Source organism: Cervus elaphus, chromosome 5 (assembly GCF_910594005.1).
Source record: "Cervus elaphus chromosome 5, mCerEla1.1, whole genome shotgun sequence".
NCBI lineage: Eukaryota > Metazoa > Chordata > Mammalia > Artiodactyla > Cervidae > Cervus > Cervus elaphus.
This window is the reverse complement of record NC_057819.1, coordinates 97780423-97794308: the sequence shown is the minus strand read 5'-3', so window position 1 is coordinate 97794308 and position 13886 is coordinate 97780423. Positions and strand designations below refer to the sequence as shown.

General features: G+C 49.7%; 1 protein-coding gene across 1 annotated transcript; it reads left to right on the top strand.

Annotated features, from left to right (window-relative positions):
* Positions 1-412: 412 nt before the first annotated feature.
* FBXO39 (F-box protein 39) lies at positions 413-8264 on the top strand. Its single transcript, XM_043900923.1, has 4 exons — positions 413-630; positions 4616-5721; positions 7414-7590; positions 7927-8264. Exons 2-4 carry the CDS (start codon positions 4696-4698, stop codon positions 8053-8055), a joined length of 1332 nt encoding a protein of 443 aa, XP_043756858.1. The 5' UTR covers positions 413-630; positions 4616-4695; the 3' UTR covers positions 8056-8264.
* Positions 8265-13886: the final 5622 nt, after the last annotated feature.

Below are 13886 nucleotides of genomic sequence, written 5' to 3'. Positions count from 1 at the left end.
GGCCGGAGACCGAGGTTCCATCCCTGGGTTGGGAAGATGCCCTGGAGGAAGGCCTGGCAACCCACTCCAGTATTCTTGCTGGAGAATCCCCATGGACAGAGGAGCCTGGCGGGCTACAGTCCACGGGTTGCAAACAGAAGCGACTGAGTGACTAACAGTAAGCTGGGTTGGCAGTGGCTTTGGCTTCCCAGAGAGGGTCCCCGGGAAATGGACAGGAAGCCGGGGCTGGATCCGGACAGGAAAGGTGGCGAACGATCGGGCCTGCACAACCCAAGTCCTGGGCAGAACCTCTTCCCGGCGTGCAGAGGGGCCGGGCAGGGGGCAGGGACTGTGGGGCCCAGCCTCCTGCCTCCTGTCCCTGGCCAGGGCGCCTCCCCGGCCGTCTGCGGGGTGGGGAGACCTGTCTTGGCCCCTCGACCTGCGCGATCACCCCCGGGTTTGGGCCCCGCGGCCTTGGGGATGCGCAGACCCCCGCAGGTGGCGGCGCGTCACAAAGGCGGCGGGCCGCTGGGCCTCTAGCCTCGGCCGGGCAGCGGGCGGCGGAGTTGGCGGCGGAGCCGAGGCGGCGCGGGCGGAGCAGGCCTGGCGCTCGCTGTCCCTGTAGCCGGAGAAGCAGGGCCCCGCGAACGGGTAACGCGCGGGGCGGGCTGGGCACCCCTCCTCTCCCGCCGCCCCCGGGAGGCTCCCGGGATCTCTCCGTACCCCGGGTGATGGAACAGCCAGGTTTCCTCCCAGGCTCGGCAGCTGTGTGAGGGGGTGAACCCAATCTAAGTTCACGCGTCTGGGTTCGAATCCTGCTCCCCACTTACCCATCTCATTCTCCTAACCTTCCAACACCTGTTTCCCCGTTCGTAAATACCTTCCTTACAGGGATGTTATTTAGAAGCACGTTGGCACCAACTTTCTGATGGCAGCAAACACTGGTGTAACATTTACTGTATGTCAGTCACTGTTCTAGTGTTTTCCGTCTATCAGCCCATTTAATCCCCCCAATGCTAGGAGAAAGGAACAGTTACCCCATCAGCAGATGTGGGGGGGCTTCCCAGGTGGTGCTAGTCGTAAAGAATCCGCCTGCCCATACAGCAGACAAAAGAGATGCAGGTTCGATCCCTGGGTGCGGAAGATCACCTGGAGTAGGAAATGGCAACCCACTCCGGTATTCTTGCCTGGAATATCCCATGGACAGAGCAGCCTGATGGGCTACAGTCCATGGGGTCGCAGAGTCTGGACACAACAGGGCACACACACACACATAGTTACATACTGCAGTCGACAGAACCAGAATCTAACCCACTAATCTACATTGCCTCTTGAGGGGTAGGGTAGGTTCCAGGTAATGACATGACTTTTGGAAGGCTTGCAACACCATTCCCAACCCACCAAAGAAGTTCTTCCAGCCCCACCCTATGGTTTAAAGTGTCTGATAACTATTCTGACCCCGTTACCTTGTTGAGGCAAAGGACTTCAGTTAGCTTTTGAATTGGTTTAGCTTTTTTCTTTTTTTTTCTTGGCAGCACTGTGAGTTTTCTGGGATCTTAGTTCCCTGTCCAGGGATGGAAACTGCGCCCCCTACAGTGGAAACCAGGAGTCAACCACTGGACCACCTTGAAATTGCCTGGTTTTAGCTTTTCTTGTGCACCTCTTAGGGCTTCCCTGGTAGGTCAGCTGATAAAGAATCACCTCCAATACAGGAGACCCCAGTTCAATTCCTGGGTAGGGAAGATCCAGTGGAGAAGGGATAGGCTGCCCACTCCAGTATTCTTGGGCTTCCTCGATGGCTCAAATGGTAAAGAATCTGCCTGCAATGCGGGAAACCTAGGTTCGATCCCTGGGTTATAGGTGACTTGCTCTACGCTAACTGCTGTGGGATGCCCTAGCCCCGGACAGTTTATATGTGAAGAAAGACACACTCTTTTTTCTTCATTAGTTAAAATACTTCCTCAAAAGAAGAATGAAGCTGTTCCTCATCCCAAGGAGTGTGTGGGTTTCATAGAGGAGAAGGGCTTCAAACACTGAGAGGGGAAAGAGAAGGGGGCAGGCTGAACCCACCAGAGCCCTGATCCTGGCTGGGGATAGGCTGCTACCAGTTTCCATGCAGAGGTCTATCTGGGTGGGAGATGGGAGGGCCAGCTGGAGGAAGGGACCAAATTGTTCAGTAGGTGATGATGGGGTAGTAAGGATAAAGGCATGGGGGAAACCTACAGGATCTCACTTGAGGATGCTCATCGCCACTGTGGTGTTGGGGAGAGCTGGAAGAGGCCTGGGGGCCCCTCATGGGGAGAATGAATAGGAGACTATCCACCACTAGATCTACTCAGATGACAGATGCAGTGTGAGACGTACACAGGGCAACGTGAGTGATGCTTACAGACATGGAACACACATTTGGCAAGCACACGCACAAACAAAATGAAGCACATCAAACACACTGGAATAGTTACCTATGGTGGGGAACGGTGAAGTGGGCCATTGAGTTAAAAGGGAATAAATGAATAAATGGGCTTCCCTCATGGTTCAAACAGTAAAGAATCTGCCTGCAATGCAGGTGACCCTGGTTTGATCCCTAGGTGAGGAAGATCCCCTGGAGAAGGGAATGGCTACTCACTTCAGTATTATTGCCTGGAAAATCCCATGGACAGAGGAGCTTGGTGGGCTATATATAGTCCATGGGTTCACATGGAGTCATAAAATCAAAGAGAGCTCTTGCACAGATGAATCTCTGTCCTGAACTGAAAATTATGAATAACTTGTCCCTCTGCATCCAAGGCCTGATAAGTAGAGCCAGGAAAAAAAGTACAATAGAAAATAAGAAAGCCCAGGTCTAGCCTCGGTCCTGTTACTAACTTACTGTGTGACCATAGGCAAGCCCCTTCACCTCTCTGTGCCTAGTTTCTATCTGTTAAAAAAACATTCAATTCTCAGGTCTCTTACAACTCTGAGTTTTTATGAGCCACAATGAATAAAGAAATCAATAAAAGCTTTATGGAGTCATAGGCCTTAAACCTTAAAAATGGAGGGTTGGAGAGAGGTAGAAAAAAGGAGGGTAGTTATCAGGCAGGAGAAACTCTGATAGCAAAGCCATGAAGATTACAGCAGATGGCTATGAAACGTCTGACCTAGGGCTCAGTGTATCTGCTAGGGCATTAGCCCAGCTCTTCCCTGGGACTCCCTAGCTTGACCGAGGTACCACCTGCAATTCAATCAAGTCAGAGACCTTCCAGTCTTCCCATTTCTCTGTTCACCAGTTGCCAAATCATGTCCACTAAAAAACTCACAATTCACCCCAATTCCCACTATCATGCTGCCCTAGGCCCAGGCTTCAAGCCTGGACTCTGCTCTAGACCATCCTTTCTCCACTCCCCCAGAGTATTCTTTCTTTACCTCAAGACTGTCCACATCACTTCTGGGCATGAGATCCTCAGACCTGCCCTGATGTCAGCCAAGGTTCTCCACCTTTGTTCGGTATCTCTGCCTTTTGGATAGAGACACATGTGTGCACAACTAGTTGCTTCAGTCCTGTCCAACTCTTTGCGACCCCATGGACTGTAGCCCGCCAGGCTCCTCTGTCCATGGGATTCTCCAGGCAAGAATACTCTAGTGGGTTGCCATTTCCTCCTCCAGGTGATCTTCCTGACCCAGAGATCGAACCCATGTCTCTTATGTCTCCTTCATTAGCAGGTGAGCTCTTTACCACTGGCATCACCTGGGAAGCCCCGAATACAGGCACAGCTATGAGCAGTGTTGCTCAACACAATGATTCATCCAGAGAAGAGGTCAGAATTCCTCTAGGACACAGCCTTTATCACATCATTCAGAGCATCTTGAAAGATGCCCTTGAGCCAGCACCTCCCACTGCCCCAGATCCAGGTTCATCACTCCTTGCCTGTCACCAATTAAGCTTCAAACAACTGTTAATTCCCTGAATATGAACACATCACATATGCTCACATCCTGTGGCTTCGCCCATCTTGTTCCCTTTTCCTGGAGTATACCAGATCCTCCACCACCAACCTATCTGCTTTGCAAACAGCTATTCACCCTGCAAACCTCAGCGCTCAGATGCCACCTCCTCCAAGCAGCCCTCTCTACAACTTCTTACCCAGAAAGAATTAATCATGCTTTGTTTGTGCTACCCTGCACCATGAATGGGCTTCCCAGGTGGCTCAGTGGGTGAAGAATCCTTCTGCCAATGCAGGAGATGCAAGAGACGTGGATTTGATTCCTGGGTCGAGAAGATCCCCTGGAGGAGGAAATGGCAACCCACTCCAGTATTCTTGCCTGGAGAATCCCATGGACAGAGGAGCTTGGTGGGCTACAGTCCATGGGGTCACAAAGAGTTCGGACACGACTGAAGCGACTGAGCAGAGACAGAGACACCACAAATATACCTGAGCCTTTTCTCATCTCCCACAGTGTTGTAACATGAGTCCTGGTCTGTGTTCCCACTAGACCCCTGCTGGGCTGTTAATCCTTGTGGGTGTACACTGTATGGTTTATTGATCTTTGTGCCCCATGCACCAGCCCAGTACTGACCCATGGGGCCGCAGAACAAGTTCATTGCATTAGGTTTAATATGTGTTTGGCAGGTAATGGTCTTCCTTTTTACTCCCCACAGAAAACAAGTGATTGCTTTTCTTTCCTCATTTTTGGAAGCCCTGCCCACCACGCAGCTGCAGTGGACATCCTGGTTCCCCAATGGATGAAGAAGACCAACTGATCCAGCCTCAAGACCAGAGCTGCTGGGCCACCCTGCCCGATGTGTGCCTGCGTCGTGTCTTCTGGTGGCTGGGAGACAGGGACAGGTCCAGAGCGGCCCTTGTCTGCAGGAAGTGGAACCAGATGATGTATTCGGCTGACCTCTGGCGATACAGGACCATCACGTTCAGTGGGAGACCTTCCAGGGTACACGCGTCTGAATTCGAGTCAGCCCTTTGGTATGTTAAGAAATTTGGTCGTTACCTGGAGCACCTGGAGATCAAATTCCTGAATCCTTACAATGCTGTCCTGACCAAGAAGTTCCAGGTCACCATGCGAGGCCTCCTCTCATGTCTAGGCAAGAGTAACAACCGTCTGAAATCTCTCTCCATCCAGCATCTCGAGTTGGACCGCCTGGTCTGGAGGAACAGCATCAGGAGCTCATTCATGAAAAGCTTGAGCTTCTTCTTGAAGAAGATGGGCAGACACCTGAACTATCTCAGCCTGAAGGGGGCCAGACTCACCACGGAACAAGGCTGCCACATCCTCAACTCCCTGAGCTACTTAAGGAATGAGAGCACAGTGTCAGAGCTCAACATCGAGGACTATTTCAGCCACCACCTCGCTGTCTACAGCAGTCCCCAGTTCAATAAGACCATGGCCACATTCCGCAACCTGGTGTCCCTGACCCTCAACTACAACTGCATCTCTGATGAGCTGCTGGAGAACCTGTGCGACAACAACGTTGGCACCCTCCGTACCATGAACATCAAGTGCCACATTCATGACCCCCATGGGCAGGTCATCTGGGGCATGTCTTGGGCCAAGCTGGCCAGGCACACCACCAGCCTAAAGGTCAACTTCTTCTTTGAGCGGGTCATGAAGTACGAGCGCCTGGCCCGGATCCTCTTGCAGGAGATCCCCATCAGGAGCATCAGTCTGAGAAGCTGCTATTTCAGCGACCCCGACTGGTCCATGAGACCCACGCTGACGGATCTCCTGCCCACCTTCCGGCATACTCTGCAGGTAGGTACGACCTGAGGGCCAGGAGGCCTGGGAGGAGTGGCCACCCCTCTGGTTCCTGCTGCCTGCTCTCGAAAAGTGAGAGTGTTAGATGCTCAGCCATGTCCGACTCTTTTGTGACCCTGTGGACTGTAGCCTCCCAGGCTCCTCTGTCCATGGGATTCTCCAGGCAAGAATACTAGAGTGGGTTGCCATTTCCTTCTCCGGGGGATCTTCCTGACCCAGGGATTGAACCCAGGACTCCTGCAATGCAAGCAGCTTCTTTACCATCTGAGCCATCAGGGAAGCCTTAAATTGAGATTCTGAGAAAGGTCACCAAACTACGCCTCTCCTGGTCCCCAAGACCACAGCAGAGGACAAAAGCTACTGCTCGCTTCTTGTACATGAAACCCACTCTTGGTTGACTGTCCACCAAGGAAAGTGCCTATATCCCTGGCTCAGAACTCTGAGGTCCGAGCATGCAGGTGCCCCCACCAGTGACCAGCAGGTCGGCAGCCCCTTCCACTCATCCACCCAACACAGAAGCACACAGGACACAGTGCAGCTCCAAACCAGACAAAAACCCAAACTTGACCGAGTTACCAAAGAGCTCAGAGGTGTGGGCTGTTCTCTAATCTGGCAGCTCCCCATCTATAACATCAGCATCGTTTTATCCCCTACTAAGGACCTCACCATCTTCTCAAGTGGCTCAGTGGTAAAGAATCCATGACTACCAATGAAGGAGATGCAGTTTCGATTCCTGGGTTGGGAAGATCCCCTGGAGAAGGGCATGACAACCCACTCTGGTATTCTTGTCTGGAGAATCCCATGGACAGAGGAGCCTGGCGGGCTACAGTCCAGGCGATCACAAAGAGTCAGACACAACTGAGCGACTGAGTAACAAGGACCTCACACAAGGCTGTGAGGATGGATACACAGGGGTATATACACCACTACTGGCACTTTTCCTGGGGGTCCTGTGACTAAGCCTCCACACTCCCAATGCAGGGGACCCAGCTTTGATCCATGGTCAGGTAACTAGATCCCATATGACACAACTAAGAGTTTGCATGCCACAACTAAGACCCAGTGCAGTCAAGTAAGTTAATTAATTTATGCCACTTAATACATTTATAATTATATAATAAATAAATGATAAATTAATAAATTTATTAATAGACTTATAAATTAAGAAACACCAATACTTACAGTGAGGGATGACAAAGTGTGAAGAGGTCATTTATGCTCACACAGCCCTGAAGTGGGCAGGCAGACATCACACCACCTTTTGGTGTTGCCCATAGTCACCTGGCCGGTCCACTGCAGGGCCAGAAACACAACCTTGGTCTCCAGACTCTAAGTTCACTGCCTCAAAACTCCAAGTTTTGGAAACTTGGATGAGATCACTTGCATTCCCAAATCCCTTCCTCTGACAACTGCATGTCCAGTGTCCCTTATCCAAGGCACTGGAGGGGACTTCTCCGGTGGGCCAGTGGTTGAGACTCCGCTTCCACTGCAGGAAGCATGGGTTTCAACCCTGGTCCTGATCAGGGAAACTAGGCTCCCGTATGCCGCGTGGCACGGCCAATAAATAAGTAAAACACTTGAACCACCACGGCCACCAGGCCAGTGCTGGATCATGAAAGTGCTATGAAATGATCCAGCTAAGTCCCGGCATCTCTGTTCACATTGTCTGCCCCATTGGTGCTTTTCCAGAAACTAACTTTTGAATTCAACAACAACCATGAGTCTCTGGATGAAGAGCTGCACCTCCTCATCTTATCCTGCAGGAAGTTGTTTTACTTCAAAATCTGGGCTTTCCTGGATGTTAAGTTTGTGGAGCGGATCCTAAAGAGTCGGGAGGAAGGGCAGTGTGCCCTGCGCACACTCAAGGTAAGAGCACCCTGGGGTGGGTTTCTCCCAAGGGAAGGGGCACAGGGGCTCCTAGGGGGCAGGTGTCCCGTCCTGGGATGAAGGTCAGGGATGAGGCAGGGCATGGAGGCTGGACGTCTCACAAGTCTGTCCCTTCTGTGAAATTGCTAATTTCCAAGGGAATCCGGAGCTTAGGATTAATAATTAGTAGTAATCACCCTTAGCATTAATAGTTGGGTTTGGGCTCTTCCTGATTCTGCCAACAATCGTACGGGTACCTCGTTTGGATTGTCTTCGGGGCCTGGGTGATGTAGTCACAGGGTGCATGTGTGGAGGTGTATTTCTCTGTCGGCACAGGTGAGAATTTATACAAACAGATATGAGACGAATGAAGAGGACAGGACACTGCGGGAAATTTACAGGAGGTACAGAAAGCTGATCGATTCAGAGCTTAACTATTTTGTCATCGCTTACCCCATGATGTAACCAGCACTCTCCAGAGAAAGAAAACCAGGAGCACTTTGAACCTGACAATCCAGTCCTCACAGAATGACACTTGGGGCATCCCCTACCCCCACCCCTTTGCCTCCTCTCTCTCCTTTTTAGCTGGTTTCACATCAACATGACACCGCAGCAATGCCTAGGATGTCATGCGAAGACCCCAGGTGACTTTAAAGTGCTATCTTTGCCAACTATCCAGGGGTGATTTCTCTTTTTTGTGGTTAAGTTTTGCTTTTTGAGTCTCAGTCAGCCATGGAGCTGAAAGCCCAAAGCCACTCAGAGCAAGTTCTTACTCAGGGACCCTGACTCTTGCTAACCTCGCTCCTGAAAATGTGCCAGGGAGCAAACAGAGCCACGATTTCCGTGAACTATCAGTGTCAGCTCAGAAAGGCTTTTTTTTTAAAACAAGATTTGTTTATTTTTAATCTTTAGTCACACCCTGCAGCATGTGAGATCTTATTTCTCTGACCAGGCATCAAAACTGTACTCCTTGCATTAGAAGGCGGAGTCTTAACCATTAGACCGCCAGGGAAGTCCCCCAGAAACACCTTCTATCCTGGCTGACCTTCATGTCAGAGCCTCCTGCCACTGAAGCTGGCCAGGCCTAATCTCAGATGAATGAAATCTGCCAGCAGGTCCTCCAGCAAAGCAGGGAGTTTCCCACGTGTAGACAGAGACTCTCAGGACCAGAACTCCTTCCCACAGGAGCTCAGCTCCTGATCTGTTGGTGTTATGGACTCAGATCTCCCAAACCTGCTTTTGTGGTTCTCCTTTATCTTCCCCATCCAGGCAGCATGGTGCTCAGTCTGCTACGAAAGCTCAGTTCTCACGTGGGGCTGAACCAGAAGTAACCGTGACCTTCATAGTCACAAAGCATCTGTAATGTCCTGGAGAAATGTCCCTGATACAATGCTAAGTGAAAAAGGCAGGACACAAAACTGTGTTTCGTGTGATATCAAACACCATAAAATACAAGTACAGGATTTTTTTTTAAGCATAGGAGAGATATACCAAAAATGTTAATAGTGATCTCTGAGTGGTGGGATTATGAGTGATTTTTATTTTCCTTTATATGCTGTCCTCTATTTCTCAGATTTTCTACAAAGACCACGTGCTATTTTTATAGTCACAGGGAAACATGATGTATTTTAAATGGGGAGTATGGATAAATTCCTGAGCCCATGCTGTTAACATGGATTGCTTCTGGTCTTTTGAGATTTTGTGCATATAGTTCTATCTAGGGTTTTTTCCCCCAATAGATATAAATTAATAAAATCTCAGGATATTTTTGACAAGTGTCTCACTTCAGATTTTATCTCATCTTTTGCATGTTGTATCCATATTTATGCTTAGCTTTTCAGGTCTTTATTAAAGCTCATTCTTATCTAGTGCTTTTCAATTTTCACAGCATTTCCACAATCACTGTCTGATCTGAATGTCCCTGCAATGCTGTTGGGTGCCTATGGTTCCTGTTTCATGAACATTCAGAACAAAATCAGCACTGGCAAGGGGTTCAGGGTCCCTATCTGGTTACCAAACTCAGGTTGAACTGTTTGTTGCTCAAAAAAATCAATATTAAGTGACAAGTGTTGGGTAAAAGGAAAGATAGCTTTGTTGAGGAAGCCAGCAATCCTGGGAAGAAGGTAGACTCATGTCCCAAAGAACCAACTCACCACTGGTGATCAGCGGGCAAGAGCTTTTAAAGAGGAGTTTTAGGGGTGAGGCAGGTGGGGGGCCACATGCAGAACAGCACAATCAGCTCAATCATCTTGAGATTGATCTGGCTATGTTTTGATCAGCCTCATTATTTTTAAAAGACAACTTTATTTATTTTTGCCTGCATTGGGTCTTAGTTGCAGCATGTGGGATCCTTTGTTATGGCACACAGACTTCTCTAGTTGTGGTACACGAGCTGTGTAGTTTGCAGCTAATGGGCTCTCGAATTGAGGCGCTGGTTCAGTAGTTGTGGCGCACAGACTTAGTTGCTCCATGGCCTGTGGGATCTTAGTTCCCCAACCAGAGATCAAACCCACATCCCTTACACTGGAAGGTGGATTTTTTTACCACTGCACCACCTAAATATTTTTTTTTAAGTGAATAGCATTGTCAACTAATTATACAGTAGTGAGGAATAAAATACAGTAGTGAGGAATAAAATGTACACACAGAACAATGGTTATATTAGCAATATGCATGTTATTATAATCTAAGGGTGACCATATCCTCCAGCATAGAAGCTTCTTTTCTTCCTCCCCAAGATCTTCCACTCCGTGTTGTCTAACCCACTGAACGAATGTGACCTGGGTCACCCCTGATGACGGCTCTAGAGGTGGTCTAACTGTTCATTTCAAAGTCATTTCCAAAAGACATTTCTCTCATATGACTTTTTAAACCCTTCTAAGTCACAATCTAACCTTGTCACTCACCCATGTAATTGATGACCTGCCTGTGACTGAATAATTAAGCAACTTTAGAGAAACACAAGTCCAAGAAGAATGACAGGTGTTTACTGAAGTAACAGCTAATAGCAGAAAAGTATGATCAGCTATAAAGTCCACCAGCTTGGGAATCGGTGACCGGAAAGTGAAAGTGATGCTTGCTCAGTCATGTCCGACTCTTTGTGACCCCATGGACTGTGGCCCGCCAGGCTCCTCTGTCCGTGGGATTCTCCAGGCAAGAATACTGGAGTGGGTAGCCATGCCCTTCTCCAGGGGATCTTCCTGACCCAGGGATCGAACCCAGGTCTCCCGCATTACGGGCAGATTCTTTACCATCTGAGCCACCAGGGAAACCTAAGTGCTGGTAATTCTGCATCATGCAGCAATTTAAAGACAGAGGTGGGTCTTCGTGTCTTGACATGGACACCCTTCAAGACGTGCTAAGTGAGAAAAGCAAGCTGCAGGGCTCTCCTGCAGAAGCAGGACTTGACTCTCCAGACAGGCTCCTGACTTGGGCCCATGAGGCCCCTCTGATTCTGGGGCTCATGAAGCTCCCTGCTACGCCCCCTGGTGGCCTCCTGGCTGCCATCCCGACCCCAACCCCACCCAAGACCAGCCACCCAGAAAAGCAACCCCAGAAGGCAGGAGCCAGTGTCTGCCTGCCTCCTTCAGGGTCCCAGATGCTGAAGACCAGAGTTTCCTTTCATGGTGGTCAAGGAAATCAGAGAACAGCAATCCCCGTTCGGACTTGTTCTCTGGGGCTGGCTCATCATCACACCTTTGAATTGAATACTGGGAAGGCCGATGTCTTTTCTGGACACTCTGCACTGGCAAAATTTCCAGGGTCACTTCAAGTTATAAAAGTCTCATTTCAGTAACTGCAGTTTTGAGAGCCATACAGAGTGGTCAGATTCAGAGATGGAGGGTAGAATGGTGCTTCCTGGGGGCAGGGGCAGCGGGTGGGGGTAGGGGGGTGGTAATGGGGAGTTCTTGTTTAGCAGACATGGGGTTTCAGTTGGGCTTGATGAAAGGGTTCTGGAGATGGGTACACAACAATACCCAACTGGGTATGCAACAATTCGGTCCTGCTGAATTCTACATTTTAAAACGGTTAAAATGAGAAATTGGATGTTATGTGTATTTTACCACAATAAAAGATGTACAAAGGGGAGGAGAGAGGGTGAGATGTATGGAAAGAGTAACATGGAAACTTATACAATCCTATGTAAAATAGATAGCCAATGGGAATTTGCTGTATGGCTAAGGAAACTCAAACAGGAGCTCTGTCTCAACCTGGAGGGGTAGGATGGGGAGGGAGATGGGAGGGAGGTTCAAAAGGGAGGGGATATATGTATATCTATGACAGGTCATGGTGGAGAGGTCTAACAGAATGTGGTCCACTGGAGAAGGGAATGGCAAACCACTTCAGTATTCTTGCCTTGAGAGCCCCATGAACAGTACGAAAAGGCAAAAAGATAGGACAGGACAGGGAGGCCTGGCATGCTGCAATTCATGGGGTCGCAAAGAGTCGGACACGACTGAGCGACTGATCTGACCTGATGGCTGATTCATGATGAGGTTTGACAGAAAACAACAAAATTCTGTAAAGCAATTATCCTCCAATAAAAAATAAATAAATTTTTTAAAAAAGACTACAAGCCAAAAAACAAAAAACAAAATTTATTTAAGGTTAAAAACATCTCTTCTGCACCTTCCCGATCTATTTTGGGTAGATAGCACACAGCCGGGGAACAGTGCATGCGAGTCTGTGTGTCTGTATGCGAGAGGAACTCTGTGTGGGGGAATGAATGTTGCTCCCCTTCCCCTCTGCTCACACATCTTGAGATCCTCTTCCTCACTCACTCACTGGGCTGCTTTGGCTTCCTCCAGAGTTGAAATAGGGGAGAGAGAGCAGCAAGTCTGTCACGCATTCTACTCTAAAAATCAGTTTTGGGGACCTCCCTGGCAGACCAGTGGTTAAGACTCCCAGGGCCAGGGGCTCCATTTCCATCCCTGGTGGGGGAACTCAGGAACTCTGGTGGGGTTCCATCCCTAGTTCGGGTTCCACGCCTGGTCATGCCACATGCCCTGTGGTACGGCCAAAAAGAATACTAATTTAAAAAGTTTTTTAATCAAATTCTAACTAGTACTGGGTGACCTGCCACACATCTCCCCAGGCGTGCTAGGGGTAGAAAGCTGACTCTTCATCTAGTGACTCGTGAAAGTTCTTTCCAACCCTGCAGCCCACACCATTACCGGAGTCTCTCACCCACAAGTCTCACCCTTGGTCTGGAGGGGCCCCTGACCCTAGGCCCACAGGCAGCCTTGCTTCTGCTGCTGCTACTAAGTCGCTTCAGTCGTGTCCGACTCTGTGCGACAGCATAGACGGCAGCTCCATCGTCCCTGGGATTCTCCAGACAACAACACTGGAGTGGGTTGCCATTTTCTTCTCCAATGCATGAAAGTGAAAAGGGAAATGAAGTCGCTCAGTCGTGTCCGACTCTTCGCGACCCCATGGACTGCAGCCTACCAGGCTCCTCCGTCCATGGGATTCCCCAGGCAAGAGTACTGGAGTGGGGTGCCATTGCCTCCTCCAACAGGCAGCCTTAGGTTTCAGCGTCTTGTTGCTAAGTCTCATCTGCCCTCCAGGTGGCGCTCTTGGACAGGTTTTTATTAATACTACCGCTCTATGCAGGTCTTCCCTCTGCATAGAGGTGCCGTGTGCGTGTGCGTGCTAAATCGCTTCAGTCGTGTCCGACTCTTTACGACCCACTGGCCTGCAGCCCACCAGGCTCCTGTCCATGGGATTCTCCAGGCAAGAACACTGGAGTGGGTCGCCGTGCCCTCCTCCAGTCCCTCTCCCCATTCAGTTCAGTCGCTCAGTCGTGTCGGAATCTTTGCGACCCCATGGACGGCAGCACACCAGGTTTCCCTGTCCATCACCAACTTGGAGCTTGCTCAAACTCCTCTCCATCCAGTCTGTGATGCCATTTGGATCTCGTCCTCTGTCGTCCCCTTCTCCTCCTGCCTCCAATCTTCCCCAGCATCAGGGTCTTTTCCAGTGAGTTAGTTCTTTGCATCAGATGGTCAAAGTACTGGAGCTTCAGCTTCAGCAACAGTCCTTCCAATGAATATTCAGGACTGATTTCGTTTAGGATTGACTGGTTGGATCTTCTTGCTGTCCAAGGGACTCTCATGAGTCTTCTCCAACATCACAGTTCAAAAGCATCAGTTCCTCTCCCATGGCTCATGTCTAATCCACAGGAAAGTCTCACATCCTTTTCTCTTAGCAGATTTTAGGAGAGCCAGTTTCTAGTGTAGCAAACTATCTTCCCTTCACCATCAAACCCAGTGGTAGTCAACAAGTTTGTCATGCAT

What these genes read in the sequence shown, in the direction of transcription:
- FBXO39 (XM_043900923.1), top strand. Translation starts at nt 4,696, where the DNA reads ATGGATGAAGAAGACCAACTGATCCAGCCTCAAGACCAGAGCTGCTGG. An exon ending in CCTTCCGGCATACTCTGCAG is followed by an intron (nt 5,722 to 7,413) that starts GTAGGTACGACC and finishes GTGCTTTTCCAG; the next exon opens with AAACTAACTTTTGAATTCAA. An exon ending in GTGCCCTGCGCACACTCAAG is followed by an intron (nt 7,591 to 7,926) that starts GTAAGAGCACCC and finishes CTGTCGGCACAG; the next exon opens with GTGAGAATTTATACAAACAG.